The 19,340-nt window shown below is 46.9% G+C and overlaps 1 protein-coding gene and 1 long non-coding RNA gene across 3 annotated transcripts; one reads left to right on the top strand and one right to left on the bottom strand.

The window, feature by feature from the left end:
* Positions 1–1,319: 1,319 nt before the first annotated feature.
* Serpina3n (serine (or cysteine) peptidase inhibitor, clade A, member 3N) lies at positions 1,320–9,008 on the bottom strand. Of its 2 annotated transcripts, none has more exons than XM_011244046.3 (5): positions 8,863–9,008; positions 6,347–7,000; positions 4,254–4,527; positions 3,170–3,320; positions 1,320–2,242 (listed from the first exon to the last, which is right to left on the bottom strand). In XM_011244046.3, exons 2-5 carry the CDS (start codon positions 6,981–6,983, stop codon positions 2,048–2,050), a joined length of 1,257 nt encoding a protein of 418 aa, XP_011242348.1. In that variant the 5' UTR covers positions 6,984–7,000; positions 8,863–9,008; the 3' UTR covers positions 1,320–2,047. The 2 variants fall into 2 exon arrangements, with proteins under 2 accessions (XP_011242348.1, NP_033278.2); NM_009252.2 differs by having other exon boundaries at positions 1,325–2,242; positions 8,859–8,946.
* Positions 9,009–11,485: 2,477 nt separating this feature from the next.
* Positions 11,486–13,852, top strand: Gm40561. Its single transcript, XR_872953.1, has 3 exons — positions 11,486–11,560; positions 12,217–12,367; positions 13,766–13,852. It is a non-coding gene; the product is annotated as a predicted gene, 40561 (long non-coding RNA).
* The last annotated feature ends 5,488 nt before the right edge of the window (positions 13,853–19,340 follow it).

Below are 19,340 nucleotides of genomic sequence, written 5' to 3'. Positions count from 1 at the left end.
GTGTGGCCTGAGCAAACTCTGCTCATTCATGCATCTGTTGGGGGACCCTTGATTCACAAGCCCTTTGCCAGCTATGAGAAGCATGGTGGACGCTGGCTGCAGTGCCTGCCATGTCCTTGCTTCCTGTTCCTCTGAGTACCTGCCTAGAGTGAGATTGCTGCATCAACCTCTCCAAGGACGATGCACCATTCTCCAATTCCTACTGCTGCATAGGAAGGCTTGGAATTCTAGCTCTCCTAGGCTGTGACAACCACACATCACCTAGAAGGACAGTGCTGTAGAGGGTTCATCACCAAGGCAATTTACTGGCCAAGAGACAGGGGACCACTCTGCCCCTAGGGAATGAGGAGAAGTACACCCTAATATCTAGGTTTTAGACTCGCATGAGAGGTAGATTCAGACTTTGGCCACAGGTTCCAGACCCAGCTCATCTCACAGGCAGCATTAGATGCATTCAGCACCAGGCTCCTTAGACACCTGGTCTGAGAGCAGAAAGGATGGAGGGATATAGCTGGATCATGTCAGTACCCATGGAGTGCATGTGGTGGTCAGTTTAAGGTCTCAACTGACACTTAGGCACATTGTAATGGTTGGGATACTGGGCTGCTTTCAATAGAGGCCCCCATTCTTATCTCAATCCAAGGTCTTAATGGTGTAGCATCTCAGTGCTGGCCAGGGAAGGGATCATGTGTGTGTGTGTGTGTGTGTGTGTGTGTGTGTGTGTGTGTGTGTGTATGAGTGTGATTCTCTGCTGACCACAGGTCCACCTGTCAGTGTGTGTTCTTAGGTCCCTTGAGACTCAAATGTATCCCAACCTGGACAGCTTTCCCTCTGCCTGCAGGCCTCTGGCTGTTTCCAGGCTCCCAGGATTCTCCTTGGACACCACCCAGCAGCCCACACGAAAGCACCTTGGCCTCTGTCCCAGGATACCTTCCATCTGAGCAGAAATACTTAGACCTTAGAACAGAGCTCACATCCTGGTCCCAGGCCCCTTGTGCCGTCTTGAAAGCATCCAGAGTCTTGTTTTATCACCCACCTGTTCACCACCACTGTCAAGCCTTAGGAACAACAGACTTCTCAGCTTGGTGAAGGTTGGCTGTGTCTGAGGCGTCAGCAAACTTGGAATACCATAATAACTTAGCTGTGTGTCGGGGGAAATGGCTAAGCTTCTCTGTGCCTCAGTTTCCTCATCCATAAAGGGACTCATAATAGCACAGAGGCCAGAGGGCCATCCCAGGAGTCACAGAGTGTGAGTGACAATCTCTATGTGCCTGTTGTCATTAGAGGCTACCCCTTGCCAACAAGAGAACACTGCTACATTCAATGCAGTTATATGTTTATTGATCTTTTGCTCCTACCTCTTTATTCTGGTTGGTGGTGTTCCTCTTTTGTGTGAGGTTGGTCAGCTGGGAACTAAAAGAAAGGCTACTTTGTTCTAAGTAGGAGTGCCAGGGGAAAGGAGCTGCTCTGACCCACAGGCCCCATGCAGCTGCAGAAGTGAGGGCTCTAACTCTGTGCCAGATGTGGACAAAGTGAGGAGATCCTGCAGGGGGGCAGTGCTGGAGGCAAAGCCTGGAGAAGTGAAAGAGTGAGGCAGACTGGGCACCAAGTAGTCCTAGATGCTGCAGATAGACACGGGGCAGCAAGCTTTCCTCTTGGTCCATATGGGTTGGCCTGTAAGGTTGCACAGTCCCATCAAGACAGCAAGGCTGAAGGGAGACATAACCAGAGTCTAAACTGGGACTGAGCTTACTTGATGGGGCCCAGGCTTTTGGGTGGAGGCAGATACAGGGAGAGAGCAGGGGTAGGGGACAAGACAAATTTCAGGCTCAGGAACATGGGCTAGTGCTACCAAGAAGTCTGGGAGCATGGCACTGACTTCCCACAGGGATGTCTGTGCATGAGGTTATAACACAGTTAGTCACTATCTAATCCAGGCATGCCAAGGCCAAGCAGAGCATGGAAGCCAAAATGCACATGGAGACCCACAGACAGGCTCAATGCCTGGCTCCCGGGAAGAAGCGTCAACACTTGGGGAGTTCTAGTCTCATTTGGGGTTGGCTATCTTGGCTATAAAGGGGGCAATTTCAGTTTCTGTGTCAAAGATCATTATCAGGAAAGGCCGATTGAAATATACAGTCAGAGGGTACAGTTTCGCAGACATTGGGACAAATTTGACTCCAGTGGCAGCAGCTGCTTCTGTGCCTGTCTCAGCCACGTCCAGCACAGCCTTGTGGACCACCTGTGGGGAGAGAAACACATCACTCAGTGGAGACCAGGGAGGGTAGGAGAGTGGTCTGGAGCAGGCAGTAAGTGCTGGCCTCATCTGCTGGGAGGAATTTCCTTGTTCCTTCCCTGGGCTCTAACCCTGCATTTCCAAGTCTCTGCTCAGGGTGTGAGATGAGGCATGCCCTTGTTCTGCTTAGTGTCTGAATCTGTGTTGTCCTCAAATCACTACAACAGGAGGACAGGAGCAGGCAGTGGCAGGAGTTTCCTCACAGGCAGCCCCCCAACTTTGTCAGAGGGAACAGCCAGAGTGCTGACAGCCAGTGCAGGTCTCCCCATCCCTCCTGCTCCAACCTCCTTGGGATATGCAACAGCAGTGTGCAAACCATGGTTTCACCTTCCCAGAATGCCATGTCCTGGTTGCACAGATCTGAGCCCAGAGCTTTGAGTGGGCGCTGGAGAGAACATTGGTCACGGCCAGGCTATGCACCTAGGAATGCACTCTGGGGGTCTAAGGCATCTTCTTTCCTATTCTTAGGGTTCTCCTCAGAACTGCCATAGATCCCTTGTTATTACTTTTACTGTTAATAATCTGAGTGCTGGTCAAGAAGTCCTGGAGGGAAGAAGTTGAGGCTGGGTGTGCTTTGTGACTGCAGTGGATTGGAGGGGGGGGGCACCTGCGGTGCAGCACAGATCGGTACCCATGTGATCTAACACCAAGCATAGGCACTTCCTCATCATGGGTTCCTGGGTGTGGTTATATCCAGGGAGTAAAGTAGTACTGCTCTCTGCAGGAGTATCTGGGGGTTTTAAGCTCCCCCAGCGTGAGAAAAACTGAGAAATATAGGTCTTCTCACACGTGTGCCAATCCCACATGCCCTCGTGGCCCTCACCATCCACGTTCAGGGCACAAGCTGAACCACCAAGTGCTTCTTTGTCTTACCTGAGAGACTCTCAGATCCTTGGTTCCTGTGATTGCAGACAGGTCAGCCTGTGTGGAGAAGACTTCCCTGATGCCCAGCTTTGAAAGGACATCCTCCAGGCTGTAGTCGGTGGAGATGGAGAACTTGGGCAGGTGGAGCTCATCTATCATCCTGAGAATGAAAGAGAAAGGAAGAGTCCCTGGACTCCGTGGCTCCTTCAGTCCACTGTGACGCTGGGGCTTCTCTACACAGAGAGTCCTCTAACTACAGGGAAGTCCTCTTCCCAGCCATGCCTACACAACATGACTTTGCTCTCCCTAATGCATTAATTATCCTCAGTGCCTGAGAATGTGAACAGTAGACAGGCAACCTGACTTGGTCCTCGCTGCTCCTTGACTGAGAATGCTTTTCTCCTAGATCCACAAATGCAGCCCTTCCCTGTCATCCAACCCTCAGACATCACCTAGAGACATTCCATTTAACATAGCACAGTGCATCAGACTCCAGCTGTCCTTATCTTCTGACACCCCCTGCCCCTCACCACTTCTCACTGTAACTTATTAAATACTTATTATGCTAATCTCCCTTTTCTCTCTTCCTCAATTACAAGAAAGCCTATAAGGCTTTTCTTCAATTTTTCTTGAAATTTTGTGCTTTAGTCTTAGATATCTTCTTGGGTAGATATTTAAGTCAGAGCCTGGCACATAGTAGGTCTTCAAGTCTTATTCCCTATATGGTGAATGATGAGTGTTGAGAGGATGAGATGGCTCCACAGGACAGAGCTGATTCTCAGAGCTCATCTCCTGTCAATCACAATCCCTCTGCCTTCCAACTCATTCTAGATTCTGTGTAACTTACAGCCTGTTAGAGGGAGGAAACCTCAGCTCCTTGTTCTAGCTGAGCCCATCTTGTGAACATTGACAGAAAATCAGGGCCCAAAATACATAATCAGCAGAGGGGAATTCAACTAAACTCCATCTGTCCCCTGGGGACGGTCCACTGTTACAGTGGGTACTAGTGGGACTCCGAGGTACAGGGACACTGGGCCTTAGGCTGAGGACAGAACAGGGAACCAGGCCAGTTCTGGGTTCTGAGGACAGTCACCTGGGTTTCAGAGAATTCTTCCACTTCCTCAGGGTCTCTGGTTGCAAGCTGGCTTCCACCTGCTGCATCTTGCCCTGGTCAGGGAGGATGAACATGGCACTGGCATTTCCTGTGTACTTCAGCTCCACCACAGTGCAGAAAAGCTCCTCATCTCGGAAGTAGGGTGTGGTCAGGTCCTCCATGCTCATCATGGGCACTATCACGGGCCTCCTCTTGCCCGCGTAGAACTCAGACTTGAACGTGTCAAGAGGGTCAAAGGGCACCTTCCATTTGGCTAAAGAAGGAGCAAGGAACAAATCATCAGATTCAACAGCCGCAGAGACTCCACCTTCTCCTCAGTTAACACCGCTTCTGAGTTGTGACAGCAATCCATCCATCTTCAGTCACTCAGAGTGTCCCTTAGTGTGACATATGCTGAACTGGAAAAACTCAGGTAGCTGCTAGCTATGAGCATTGTCTCCAGGCTTGGTTTGGAAGGGGAACCTCAAAACCCCAGCCTGGCTACTTGAGCTCCTGACACAGTCAGGGATCTGGGGTGGAGAGTGTAAGAGAGACAAGAGTGAAAGTGGTGAGACTGGAGATGGGAGAGTTGAGGGTTCTGTCTTCCTCAGGGCAACCATGTCTAGAAGGCATGGCTTGTGGGACAGGTTTCAGAGGTAACAGAACAGCACAGACTAAGTCCTCGCATATCGGATCAGTTCGTAATCCCCCAGCTTGTGGGCAAAGACGTGGGTAATGAATCCTCGTCACACACATGGGCTGTGGACACCACCAAAGATCACAGGTTCAGCTCAGGCTTATTCCAGATTCATACCATATGCCCCAATTACCAAAGCACATGAGGGATTTGATAGTGAAACCATTCTTTGCTCTCAGCACCTCGTAGCCTAGACATACATCCCACCTCGCAGCAAGCAGCACTTGAGCCTGTGTCCTGGGGAGAGTTGAGAGAGCCATGTTCTGCAGTCTAACCCTTCAGGCTGTCACTCTGCTTCTACCGTCCGTCCCCTGCCAACAGCAGCTGTGGGGCCATCCTGCCCTCCTATCCTCTGTCCTCCTGTCCTTCCTGTCCTCCTGTCCAGTTGTCCTCCTATCCTATATTTCTGTCCATTGCCACCTTGATTTTCTGTCTATAGCCCCAGACCTGCCCTCCCTCTGCCCTGGACTAACTTTAATCACCTCCAGATCCACCGCAGGTCTGGTTACATCATGACTTCTGCCAGTCACCAACTTCAGGTCTGTCACTTTGCTCCTTGTCTCTATCAGGCAGGATGTTGTGGGTGTGGGATCTCTGGGCTTTCCCCCAGTACCGTTACCTATAACATTGCGTATAGCTGAGTCTCCATCTATCTTGCACACAAGTCTCATTGGAATCTCTGGCTCAGGAATGTGTCTTGGGAATTCTGACCTTTCATGCTAAGTGGCTAGTTATTTTACAAAAGCAATTTCCATGAAGAAGACATTCACTAAACACAGAATACTACCTGGATGACACTTCCCCATCTCTAATGTTTTTTACCGAGTCCCTGCTTCTTGTGTTAAGGACTAGCTTGTTACAGAAGGGGCTCATGGGAGAAGTCCTGTATAGTAATTGCCAGCAGGGCTCTTCACTAGCTGTGGGCTATGCTACTTTCTCTCTTAAGATTAGGACAGTCAGCCTCCTTAGGGCAACAATTCCCCATCTCACCTGGACCCTAGAGACAGAGGCTCTCCTACAGGGATGGATATTTCCTACAGGAACATGTTTGAAATGCCTGAGGGAATCCATCTCTGTAGGGAGTAGCCATGGCTTCTGAACATGCAGGTAGAACTGGATGTGTGGGCTATGGTGTTCTGTTGGTAACTAAGGCTAAGTCACAGCCCAGGTCAGCCCTCTTAGATGGACAGATTAGGGTTTATGTTGACTACATGCCATGAACCATACCATTTCAAAAAAAAAAATACTAGAAGAAAAGTAAGGCCTTTGGGTAATAAGAAGCTAGGCACCTATGCCTACAAGACTTAGAGCACCTCCTATTGAGTTGTCATCCTATTGATACAGGTACCCAGCCAAGACTCCTTCCCTCCACTCCCCAGGCAGTGACCACGCTCACCTTTAAAGTAGATATAATTCACCAGCACCATCAATGTCCTTTTATCCAGGTCTGAGACCAGTTCCTTGATCATCCCCTGGGTCTGTTTCCTCACATAGTCATTGATGAGCTTTTTGGCCTGACGAGGCTGCTGGAAGTCTGCTGTGAAGGCCTCAGCCTGGTACAGAGCCCTTGCCTTCTCCTGGAATTCTGTCAGGATCTGCTGGCGCTTTTCAATAAACAGGGCACTACCCGTGCTGATCTGTACCTGGTCCTTTGGCTGGTTGAGCCTCTGTAGGAGGTGCCCAAAGCCCTGGTGGATGTCTGCCTCAGAGGTCTCTGTAAGATTGAACTTGAGACCTTCTAGAATCTCTTCCAGGGTGTTGCCCTTTGCTCCCAGGGACATGACGGCCAAGGCCGCTGAGATGCTAAGTGGGGAGAAGACAATATTTTTATCTGGATTCTTCAAAACCAGCTCCTTGTAGAGGCTGAAGGCAAAGTCAGTGTTGATGGAGGCCAATGTGAGACTGTCCAGTTGTGTCCCATTGTCATGGTCTTCTTGGACTGCAGCATCCATTCCCAACGTGCCATCTGGGAAGCAGAGGACAGCAGGGCAGATCCCAGCCATCAAGAGCCCCAGAGCTGCAATGAAGGCCATCTTCTGTGTTCTGCAGTCTGAAAGGAAAACATCCTTTGAGTCTGGGAGGACCAGCTGGTGCTCTGACCATCTCTTAGTTCTCCCACCTGCCTGTCATTGTGCCCTGCTCTACTGCCCTTCCTGCCTCTGTGGTTGCACATGGGAGGTGCTCTGGCCACTCGGATGACACCATGTGTTCCCTACTATCACGGAGGAAGTGCTGCTGCAGAAGCCAGTTTTCCTAACAGAGAATCAAATACTCAAGAGAGTTAAAGGGCTATGCCAGGGTTCAAAGAGCAGGCCAAATAGGAGCTGGGGAGGGGTGTAAGCCCTGTCTCCCCAGGGTCTTCTCTCTTTCTCTCATGGCAACGGACCCATTAGAAGGCAGGGATTCCTCTTCCTTTGCAATAGTTCCCTTCCTCAAAGTTCCCGCCTGTCATTCCTGGTAGGCAGACCTCAGCAGCCTTGAAGCAGAAATGAGCACAGGGTCTATCTTTGCCTTTTGGTGACAAGTCTACCAAATCTCAAAACCGTGGCCTGAATCCAGAGCATGTTTCTGGGAGTGTGGATGTCAATTGAGAAGAAGCACTGGAGACACCCGGTGCAGAGCCAAAGCCTTGAAACTTCTGAGAACAGGCCATTAGTGGGGTCAGTATGGGAAGGTTCTATCTGCCCTGCCTGGGAACCACATGGTTGTTTGTACCTCAGGCTTGGAAGGCTTCCTGGTGAGAAGAAGAATGAGCGGTATCAGTCTCTGACACCTGGACCAGATCTCATGTTGGCTGTCAGGATGGCTGTGTGGTAAAAGCAAATAGGTGGACCTTTCTGTGTAGCTTGGTGAGGGGTCCAGGTTACATTATTGGTAAGTGGCTGGCTTGTTGTGGGCATTGGAAGTGGTTGTCTGGAATGTCTAGGGGTCCATCTCCTCTATATCCACCTGGAGTGGGGACCACAGGCATCCTAATGGACTATAGTTGAACGCCTGCAATCTTACCTTTAGTCTCTGGCCATTTGTACAGGTGTCCAAAGGTGAAGGTGGATGGTAAATGAACAGGGATAGAGGAAGAAGAGAAGGGGGAAAGCAGGAGTTTGGAGAAAGAAAGGAGTGAAAAGTAGAAGAAAGAGGAACATGGAGGTAGAAGGAGGGGGGTCAGGGAAAGGAGGATGGAGCCGAGGGAAGATGGAGAGGAGAGGAGAGAATTGGAAGGCCCAGAGGAGTGTTGGTGCTAGCCACTTGTGCAAATAAATGGCTGTGACGTGTCTGCAGATGAGCCAGGGACTTAAGCAACTTGGCTGATTTTATTTTCAGTCCGATGCAACCATTTCTTTGGAAAAGCACTAAACAATATTTTGCACCAAAAATATTTCCAGAGAAAAGAGGCTGCTCGGTTCATACAGCAGGAGACGTGGCTCAGTGACTGAGCCATCTTTGCTTCCCTAGTTGAGGGGGAAGCCCCTCTGCTTGCCTAGGGGATCTGGTATCTAAGAGGGAAGTGGAGTCCCAACCCCCCAGGCATCTCTTCTGTGATGTGAGCAAGGCAGAGCTGCCACCTCCCCAACAGTGACTCTGCAACAGTCCGGTCTCACCCTAGCTATGACTGCAGCATGCAAGCTAGACATGTCTCTAAACCTCCCCCCCCCCTTGGAGTCAGAGAAGCAGGCTCCATTTACTCTCCACGAGCAGAGACCACAGCATCTGTATCTTCCACAGGGAAGAGAAACTGACCGGAGAGAAGATTTTATGAACCCAAGAAAGGTTCCCTGATTGTAAGCCAGTATCTCAGCCAAAGCCCTTGCCCCACCCCCACAAACACAGGTTGCAGGCAGTAGCCAGTACCGCACAGTCCTGGGAAGGTTCCTTCTCTGTCCCTGGAGTCAAGGAATCCTGGGCTTTACCTACAGAGCTGAAACCAGCCAGCTGCCAGCCTCTGTGATAGCTGACTCCCGATGTTCAGGGTTGCCGCTTGCCTGGCATGTTGTCCCCAGTGCACATTAAAGCCTATTTATTCCCATCAAGGGCTCCTCCCTCCTCTTAGGAAATGCTGGCATGGACAAGCTGTGCTCTGTGCTCAGACTGGAAATGAACAGACTGGATGATTTCTGGTAACATGGATTTGTAGCCTCTATCAGAACTCCTTCCTGATGGGAAAAGCCCCACCTCTGTTCTACACAAGCCCACTGCTGTACTGGACAAGTCTTCTGTTTATGAAATGCTTCAGAGTCGATGTGGAAAGGGGGAGAAGTCAGAAGCAAAAGGAAAGTGCACAGCCCTCCTTGTCTCCTGGAAGGCTGCAGCTAACATTTGTTTTGGACTGTCTAAATCATTTAGGAAAGAACAGAGCAACTCTGTCTGTCCTTCCAGTTTCTCTAGGGAAACTTACATATTAATAAACACATGCTTGATGCTGACAGAAGCTGTCTACATCTATATCTGTCCTGTCAGGAATGGCCATATCCTAAATAGAGACTTGTCTTTGCCTCTTTATGCCACATTTCCCAACCTTTCTGTCGGGTAGGAATATCATGGCCAAATCACACTTTTCCTTTCACACTTCTCCTCCTCCTCCTCCTCTTTCTCCTCTTCCTCCTCCTTCTTTATAAAAAGATTTATTTTATTTATATGAGTACACTGCAGCTGTTTTCAGAAACAGCAGAAGAGGGCATCAGATCCCATTACAGATGGTTGTGAGCCACCATGTGGTTGCTGGGAATTGAACTCAGGACCCATGGAAGAGCAGTGAGTGTGTTTAACCACTGAGCCATCTCTCCAGCCCCTCTTTTACACTTTTTATGCTCATCCAGCTCCCTCTAGTATTTTCCCTCTCCTAAACTCTAAAGAGCCTCTTTGTCTACTGACACCTACTAATGCTTTAATGTATCCTCTTCCACATTCCCTCATTGACCCCAAAGCATAGGATACTGTTCCTCTTTTAGAGCGGTCACATCAGCACCCCCATTAAGATCCTACTTCAGGACCCTACCTTTACCCCTGTATCACTTTGTACAAGGCTTAAAACCTCTCATACAGCAGCTGCTTATTAAGGTGCTCTCAAGCGCACTCTTTTAGCCTGTATCACCCTTGCCTTGCCCATCCCAAAGTCTTTTACTGGCAATGCTCAGGACCTCAGCATCATCAGAACAGCATCCTTCCTATCCCATGCTCAGGACCTCAGCATCATCAGCACAGCATCCTTCCTATTCCATGCTCAGGACCTCAGCATCATCAGCACAGCATCTTTCCTATTCCATGCTCAGGACCTCAGCATCATCAGCACAGCATCCTTCCTATCCCATGCTCAGGACCTCAGCATCATCAGCACAGCATCCTTCCTATCCCATGCTCAGGACCTCAGCATCACTGGCACAACATCCTTCCTATCCCATGCTCAGGACCTCAGCATCATCAGCACAGCATCATTCCTATCCCATGCTCAGGACCTCAGCATCACTGGCACAACATCCTTCCTATCCCATGCTCAGGACCTCAGCATCATCAGCACAGCATCATTCCTATCCCATGCTCAGGACCTCAGCATCACTGGCACAACATCCTTCCTATCCCATGCTCAGGACCTCAGCATCACTGGCACAGCATCTTTCCTATCCCATGCTCAGGACCTCAGCATCATCAGCATAGCATTCTTCCTATCCCTTGCAGTGGTGCCTAACCCTCATAGTAGACTTTCTCACTCTCTTCCTCTACTTCTTTCTTTACTGTATACTAAGGATACTTTATCATTCCTTCACACCCAGGTAACAACACTTCATCTTACTTGGACTATCTGCCCTAGGGGATCTGATTTAGTCCCCATTACTTCAACCAGGCTCTGGCCACTGACTTCCTTTCTCTCAACCCGCCCCCGCCCCCCCCCCCCACACCCCAGCAGGTTAAACCTGTATGTAGATGACCTTATACCATGCTGTCCCTCACTCTGCTGCTTTGAAGCAGCATTCAAGAACCCCTCTTGGGCTGGAAGTGAAGGCTCAGTGGCTAAGAATGCTGGCTCCTCTTCCAGAGGTCCAGAGTTCAATTCTCAGCAACCACATGGTGGCTATTAACCATCTGTATTGGGATTCAATGCCCAGTTCTGGTTTGTTTGAAAATAGTGATAATGTACTCATATACATAAAATAAATGAATCTTTAAAAGAAAGATGTATTTCTAAAAAAAAAAAAAAAAGAACCCCTCTTCTCAGGTAGGAGAGGACTGAGAGCCAACTAGTTTGAGACTAAATGAGGAATAAGATACCTTGTATATTGTTGTATATTCTTTGTAGGTTAAAGTTTCTGTATTTAGGTAAGAGAGTTAGGGATGGATTTCTGTTTGTCCTGTGCAGGTTGAGGTTTTTGTTTGTAGTTGTAGAATAAAATCATTTTTGTCCCGTGCTAAGTCCTTGTAATTTAAAATGAGAGCAAAACAGGAAAAGTCAACCTTGCAGGTTACTGGTTCTGTTTGCAGTTGAGACAGTTAAGAACAAAGTCCTGTTTTTCTGTCCCGTGTTTGTTTGACCCACCTGCCCTGGATGTGCTCGATCACACGTGGGCAAGAGGTACTTGGGCGGGAAACATGTCAGGGCATATGCTTGCCCTCATTGGAGGTAGGTAGGAGGTGCATAGGCAGGGAGGATGTCAGGATGTGCACTTGCCCCTAATTCATTCTGATGGGAAATGCAGTGAATTTTGGGCTTTGCCATTTTAAGCTGCTGCAAAAATGTGTGACTCATAGCCATTTTCTGGGAACCTAGATATGGACCTGGCCAAAGCCCACCCACATGTCCACTATGTAATCTTTATGCCATCACTAATTCTTTCAATTGGCTTATAATTTGTAGTAATGGTTTTATTGTCTGATAGTGGGATGAACAGTTTTTGTTTGCACTTACAACAGTTGAAAAGAAGTTCCTGTTTATCTTGTGTTAATTCCTTGGATGTTAAGGTTTTTATTTGTAATTAAGATTAAGTTCCTGTTTCTTAAACCTTATATAAACTGCAAAACATGTTTTTCAACTACATTAAAATTGTGACCCCATCCACATGCTGTGTATCTTTCCCCCCTTTCCCTTCCCCTTTGTTGTATCTTCCCAACAGTGTATAACAGCAACCCCACTTGCCCCTGTAAACAGTTTATATCTCCTAGGAATGGGAGTTCAAGAGAAGGGATTGTTTTTTCAAATCCTGACTTAGGTGTACCCCCAAATACAGGTTGCTTCAATTGGATAATTGTGGGTTTGCTTTTTTTTCTTGCAATTCTCAGGTTTAACACTATCTTCAACAAAAGTCTGGAGTGTTAGGCAGAGACTCCAAAACAGCGATGCTGGAGACAAGGCCCTAAGAGAAGGCCTTTGGCTGGGTAAACAGAAGCCTAAAGGCAGCTTTCTGTTTCCTGGGAAAGCAGATCCCCTAAGGTGAGTTTTTCTTTACCAGGAATCACTCTGTTTTATTCAGTATTCTCTTGCTGTGAAGAGACACCAAGAGCAAGGCAACTGTTAGAAAAGAGAACATTAAATTGGGGGCTGCTCACCCTTTCAGAGGCTCAGTCCCTTATTGTCATGTCCAAGGGAACAAGGCATGGATGCGAGCTCTATCCTGTTAGGCAGGCTGGGGTAGGCATGAGATTTGAACCCTCAGATTTTCAAGGGTTTATCTAACCTCAGAATGTAGTCTCTTCACCTTCAGCATGAGATGTACTCAACCCCTGACTCCTGCCTTCTAAAATATTGTCTTTTCCCCTTTTGACTGAGGAAATTATCCTTCACTGTCTACTGTAGGCATACATTCTTTTCAACCTACTTTTAATAAGGATTCAACCTCTCCTTTAGCCCACCACCCGGCAGAGGTAGTTGAAAAGTTATCAGGATGTGGGGGGAAGTGAACCTGTTCAGCAGTAGTTCTTTGGGGGATCAAGCTCGATCTTTTTGGCAGCAGACACCAGATATGACCCAGCAGCTGCAGACCAGCTCTCTACCTCTAGGCAGGCAGACACCACACACAAACCAGCAGCTACAGTCCAGTCCTTTCGGCAGGCAGACACCAGACATGAACCAGCAGCTGTAGTTCAATCCTGAAGAAGTTGAGCTCAACAGTGCTATGTAAGGTGAACCTATACGTGTGTGTCTTTAGTGAAGAATAGCAAGGTGGAGCAAACTAAACCAATGCTCAGTGCTCGCCTCCCACTGTCTGCAGTATCATATTTATACTCCTTCATCATGGGTTCTTTCATATGTTTGCTATATCCAAACATCCTTTCACCCGTGTTTGTTCCAGCAAAACATCCTTTCACCTGTGTGCCCCAGCAAAACAACTCTTGACATAACTGACTTTCCAAACAAGCCAGAAGTTTCCATTCCAGTCTACTAAACCAGAAATGACTTTCTCTAAAGGGGACACTAGGAAAGACAACACTGTTATCCCTCAGGGCCCACCCATGTCTGTTCTAGACCTGTCTCTAACCAGCCTTAAGGCTAAGTAGGCTTCTAGAAGGGAGGTGGAAGTGTAGACTATGGGGAGGTGCACTTCTGCTGTGGGGTATCTACCAGAGAAGACTACTTGGACACAGGGTTAAGACAGTAGAAAGTCTTTACAACCGGCTGGAGACTACAGTGGGCGTTCAGGATGACACTGCATCCCTAAGCTTTACTCAGGATGAACTTTTAAGCAGAAAAAACATATTCTGGGGTGACATACTTCAATTAACAAGAACATTTGCCCAGAATTAGAACAATAGAAACTGAGAAGGAAGTTTAGTACATTTTTTCCCCCCAAGCTGTGGACTTTGATGGATTAGGTTTTTGTTTTCATTTTAGTTGGTGATGGTGTCTACATGCTGAATTTCATGGCCTGATGGGTGCTTCCTCGATGGATCAATCGTGCAGATTTCTGGGGGCCTCCTGTGCTTTTTGGGAACCAGTTGATGAGACACCATGACCAAAAAGCACGTTGGAGAGGAAAGGGTTTATTTGGATTATTTGGCTTACATTTCCACATCATAGTTCATCATTGAAGAAAGTTCAGACAAGCAGTTAAACAGGGCAGTACTCTGGAGGCAGAAGCTGATGCAGAAGCCATACAGGGGCACTGCTTACTGGCTTGCTTCCCATAGCTTGCTCAGTCTGATTACTTATAGTACTTAGGACCACTAGCCCAATGATGGCCCCTCCCACAATGCACTGGGCCTGCCCCCAATAAACAGTAATTAAGAAAATGCTCCACAATCTTGCCTACACCCTAATCTTATTGAAACATTTTCTTAACTGAGCTTCCCCCTTTCTGGCGACTCTAGCTTGTGTCAAGTTGACATAATCTAGCTAGGGAATCAATTCAGTGAAGCAGAAGGCTGGGGAATTTGTGTGGGAATGGATTTTTAGAGTGTGGGGTAATGGTGAAAGGAATGTAAAACTGGATCATACTGAGGTTATTGGTATGGGTTCAGTTAGTAGAGATTCTAATTTAATTGGGAAACTCATACAGCTAAAGGGCTGCTCTAATTTAAAAATATGGATATCTGAAGCATTTGTCAAAAGGCTTCCTACTGAAAGGGAGTTGGATATGCCTGATACTCCTTGGCTTAGTGCTGATGAAGGGGTTTTAAAGGCTCAGGGAAATTGTAATGCTAGTGTGGGTATGCTGTGTAAAACTCAATCCTTCACAATGGGATGTTCCAGAAGACACTAATCTTGTAACATGAAAAAATGGTGAGAGGGGCACCAGCAAGCACATTTGAAAAACTTTGTGGTCACCCTTTTCCTGTGACAGACCTGGGGTTTGGAGACATGCTGCTCAGTTGGATGAATTCAATGTAATGAGTTCTTTTGGAGCCTAATGTAGCAGGAGCCAAGTGGATAAACTGAATCAGCAAGGGCAAGGTGATCTTAGTTATCAACACTAGCAGCATAGACAAAGCAATGTCCTAAATGATCTGACCATAATGGGCAACACAGGCAAAGTGATTCTTCGGGTTGTATGAATCTTATTGACCATTGGTACTGGCTAATTAATCTTGTTTTTTTCCAACAGTGGAATTGATAAAAAGCTTTTTTTATTTGATCTGTATAAGCAGAAAAATTCTCAAACAAATGAAAGGCTACATTGGCAAATGGGTATAGGCAAAATGATTGGTAAAAACCTATCTTGGCCTATGAACCAATTTCCAGACTTGAGCCAGTTTGCAGGTCTAGGAGCTCTTGGATGATGAGATGGCCAGATTCCCCCAAGTAAGGACTTTGATAAAATCTCTCCAGTTCACCTTTCTCCAGTCCTTCCCCAGAGTGACCATCAGCCTTTTATAAGGGGGATTGTAGTGAGAATTTTGCTTTCTTACAAAACCCAGTTATGTTCTGTCTAAATGTTTTTGTTTTAATCCCAAGTGTGGGATATGAGGCTGCTTTAGATCGTCCATAGTAGTTGCTATGATTTGTCTCATGCTCTGGCAGGGCCTGATTCTGCCATCTGAAAATGGTTTATTTTTGGAGTTCGAAGGATTCTTGTAAAAGGATATAAATGTCAGAGCCCTGAGAGAGGCGGCAGCTTCTCCCCCTGCTGTTGCTGCTGCTGCTGCTGATTTTGCTCTTTGCTGGATTGCTAGCTATTCTGATGGCAGAGATTGGCCTTTCCCCTAGATACATGACACCCTTAACCAGCAGGAAGTAGGCTAAAGAGGTGTATGCCCCTTTCCCTTCTAACAATCATTGTTTCTTACCAAGGGTTGGGGGTGGGTTGGAAGGGATTAAAGTGGAATAATGTTTGGAAGGGAGAGATAAGAACCTAATAAAATAACCTAAAATATGCCAACAGGTAACTGTACACTGGAGGAAAGAAACAATCAGACTATTCCATTTCTTATACTTGTTCTGAAATGACAACGGTCCCAAGAGAACCCAGGAAACATTGTGGCCCTCCAGTTAAAGTAGGAGATTAGGGAGATCGAGTGATTAATGGAGTTTTGGCCAAAATCTGATGTACACTAGGTCCCTGAACTCATCCTGTGGTTATTTCCTGCTCTCAGAATGTAGTTGGGACAAACATACTTTGAAGTTGTCAGAATTCTCATGTTGGTTCCCTGACCTGTGGGCTGAGGGCCATTAGGATTGGAAATGCTAAGTGAAGGCTTTAGATTTGCCTCTGCCAGGGAAAATAGGGATCAAATGCAGCATCTCAGGGTTAGTGTAAGTGGGCCTATTTGGGCTCTAGAGACAGCACATTCCTCACTTGAATGGGCTGCTCTGCCCATATACCAAGAGACTTGGAGATCTGATAGCTTTCTATAGGGCTGGGGCAGGAGAAGGCTCTTCAACAGGTCCAGACTGCTTTCGAATGGAATCATGTTAGGGGAATTTTATGTGCTTGTGAGAAAACGCCAAAAAAATAAGACAAGAGTCTTGTGACTTCAGGTTTTTTTGAAAACACATAGAATTATCTGCCCCTCCAGGATGGAGTGGACAGGAGGGAGTTTCCCTCTGATTATTCATTACTGCTGACTAGTGAGTGACATTTGTTTATTTGCCTCTATGGAAAAACTTTTTTTTTCTTTGCCACGTGTGGATTGTCCTTGTGATTATACACTTACTCAGGTGACTCTTCCTAACACTCAGTAAATTGGCTGATGATCTGAATAAAGTTGGCTATTGCATGAGACTTTTGTCTGCCTCACTTTAGGCTCCCTTCTCCTAGGTTGTATCACTTTAACTAGCATGGACACAGGCTCCTACGTTACTCCATAACTTGAACTGCCCATCATGAGCTGGGTGTTTTCTGACCACCAAGTCATAAAGTAGGACATCCATTGCAGCAAACCATTATCAAAAGGAAATAGTATATACATGATCGAACCCATGAAGGTCCTGAAGGCACTAGAAAGTTACATGAAGAAATTGCCCAAATGCCTATGGCTTCTACTCCATTGACAATGCCGTCTACTGCCAACCATAGCATCATGGTGTGTACTCAATGATCCACTGACTGTGGCAGAGGGTATTAGGGCCTGTTTTACTGATGGTTCTGTATGTTATATGTATACCAGACAGCCATGGAGAACCCTGAAAATAGCAGCAGAGGGAAATCTTGATGGTGGGCAAAATTTCAGGCAGTGTACATGGGCATACATGTTTGGGAGGAGAAATGGCCAGAGGTGTAATTGCTCCCCGATTCATGGATACAGTCAATAGATTTTCAGGGTCTTGCAAAGAGCATGATGGGAAATTTGGTGAGAAAGACATCTGGTTAAGAAGTATGAGGAGAGATCTCTCCAGATGGGAGAAGGATGTGAAGATATGTAATGCTCATCCAACGTGACTTCAGCTAAGGAAGAGTTCAATAATCAAGTAGACAGAATGACACATTCTGGGGACAGTCAACCTCTTTCTCCAGCCATCTCAGTCATTGCTACTTGACCAGTAGACAAGTTGGTTATATGTGACAGGGATGGGAGTTATGCATGGGCTTGACAAGATGGGCTGCTGCTCAGCAAGGCTGACCAGGCTCCTTCTGCTGCTGAGTGTCAGATGTGCCAGCAGCAGAGCCTAACACTTCACGTTACACAAGGTGTGCCAGTCAGCACTCTGGAGGCAGCTGACTGGTGGTGTGAAGCCTTCCTGGTGGTGTGAAGAGTGGCTTTTGTTATCATCTGTTAAATTTCTTCACAATTCTAGGTACAGAAAGAAGCCTGTGCTGCAGACAGTTCCTCTTATCCTGAGTGACCCCCCGGTCCCATGATGCTGAGACTTGACTTCATGTATGTAAGTCAAGCCAGTGGTCCACCACTAAGCCAACTCTCCAGTCCTCTTGTTCATTCTCCTTGAACATTTACTTTTTGTAATTCTGTGTGGTCATAAATGGGGATGTGTGCATCCATGTGCATATCCATATGGAAATTAAAGGTCATTCCCCATCCACCTTGGCTTTTGGAGTAGAATCTCTTTATATGACTGGAAGTTACTAATTGGCTAGGGTGGCTGGCCTGTGAGTTCCAGGGACCCACCCATTTCTACTTCCCCAGAGTACAGATCAGAAGTTTATGTTACCACACTTTTGTGCTTCTGTTTCAGGGGATAAAACTAAGGTCCCCTCATGCATGAGGGTCCAACACTTTACCCACTCAGCCAAGTCCTCTCTCCAATTCTCTTGATAGTGTCTTTCAATGCACAGAACTTGACTAGCCTCTGTCCCAAAGCAAAGAAGCCAGCAGATCCTGAGCTGAATTCTCTGAAACTGTGATTCACCCAAACGTTTGCATTCCTCAGTGGGTTATCTAGATGTGCTGTCACAGTGACCAGAGGCTAACAGACACACTCTCTGTATATTGTCTCTCATTGTTCATCATGTCAGAAGGCTCTGGAGTTGGGCTGTGATGGTTTTAGGGGCAGAAAGCACAGTGATGATATGCAGACCAGGCAGTTCATAGTGGTTGCCCCTTGGGGACCCATACATCTGTGTTTAATTACCCTTAGATACTTTGCCCTAGCCTTATTTTGGAGCACAGTATCTGAGCATACTGCTGTACTGCAAAGTATAGGCTAGGCCTGTATAGGCTAGAGATGGTGAAATGAATTAGGCAATACAATTTACTTCAATAGAGCTAGAAAAGCTCAGGGCTAGTTTACATAGTAAGTACTTAGAACAACAGCCAAGTCACACCCATACACAGGAATACACAATGGTCTAGGAAATAGGTGGTTTGTAGTATTATTTATGAAAGGGTTAGTAGAAAAGAATTCCTCTTGTGCAGGTTTTTCACTAGGCCTAGAGGAATAGCATAATCAGGTATTTACTAAAGGATCCTTGGTGGTGGGTTTAACAATAGACTAGCATTGCATCAGAGCATTCACCTGGCTCCTGTGTTTAGCTGATCCTAATTAGGGTTGTTTTTATTCTCATTTGTAAACACAGCCTGGCTCCCGCTATCTTTTTATGTATGTATTTTCTTTGTTTTGTGTTAAGAACCAGTGTACCTTGACAGATGTATTTGCCTAGCTTTCTTGTTTTTCTTCTGTATTATAAGACTGGTGCTCACTTTGAGAAAATATATTCAGATACACACTCCCTTGTGTCCATGTCTTTTGTCACCCTTTTTGTTGCCAATTCCATGCCCATGTGTCTGGAACCCTAATTTCCCATTGATTGAGAGAGGCCAACTGGGGCCGGTCTGTGGCAATCATTGGTATTCTCTGATGTGTAGACATGAGAACTTGGAAATTACCTGTGTCAGTTCATTTGGGCAAAATCACAAAATGATTATGTGTCACACTATTATTTGAACTGGCGGGCCAAGTGGCAGAAGCAAGGAAGAATGGACAAGATGCATGGATTTTCTTATTGAGACTGCCGTTCCACCCTCCCAACAGACACTTACCAAAGTTAACGTAGTATAAAATGGACATTGTCAGC

This window comes from Mus musculus, chromosome 12, assembly GCF_000001635.26.
Source record: "Mus musculus strain C57BL/6J chromosome 12, GRCm38.p6 C57BL/6J".
Taxonomy (NCBI): Eukaryota; Metazoa; Chordata; class Mammalia; order Rodentia; family Muridae; genus Mus; species Mus musculus.
Note: the sequence above shows the minus strand (reverse complement) of the source record. Positions and strands in the feature narration are given on the sequence as shown.

Bases quoted from the DNA above. Each gene is read 5' to 3' on its own strand.
- Serpina3n (XM_011244046.3), bottom strand. From the start codon at position 6,983: ATGGCCTTCATTGCAGCTCTGGGGCTCTTGATGGCTGGGATCTGCCCT. The intron at 4,528-6,346 runs GTGAGCGTGGTC...CTCCTTCTTTAG, and splicing joins GAATTATATCTACTTTAAAG to CCAAATGGAAGGTGCCCTTT. The intron at 2,243-3,169 runs GTAAGACAAAGA...CTCTCCCCACAG, and splicing joins AGGATCTGAGAGTCTCTCAG to GTGGTCCACAAGGCTGTGCT.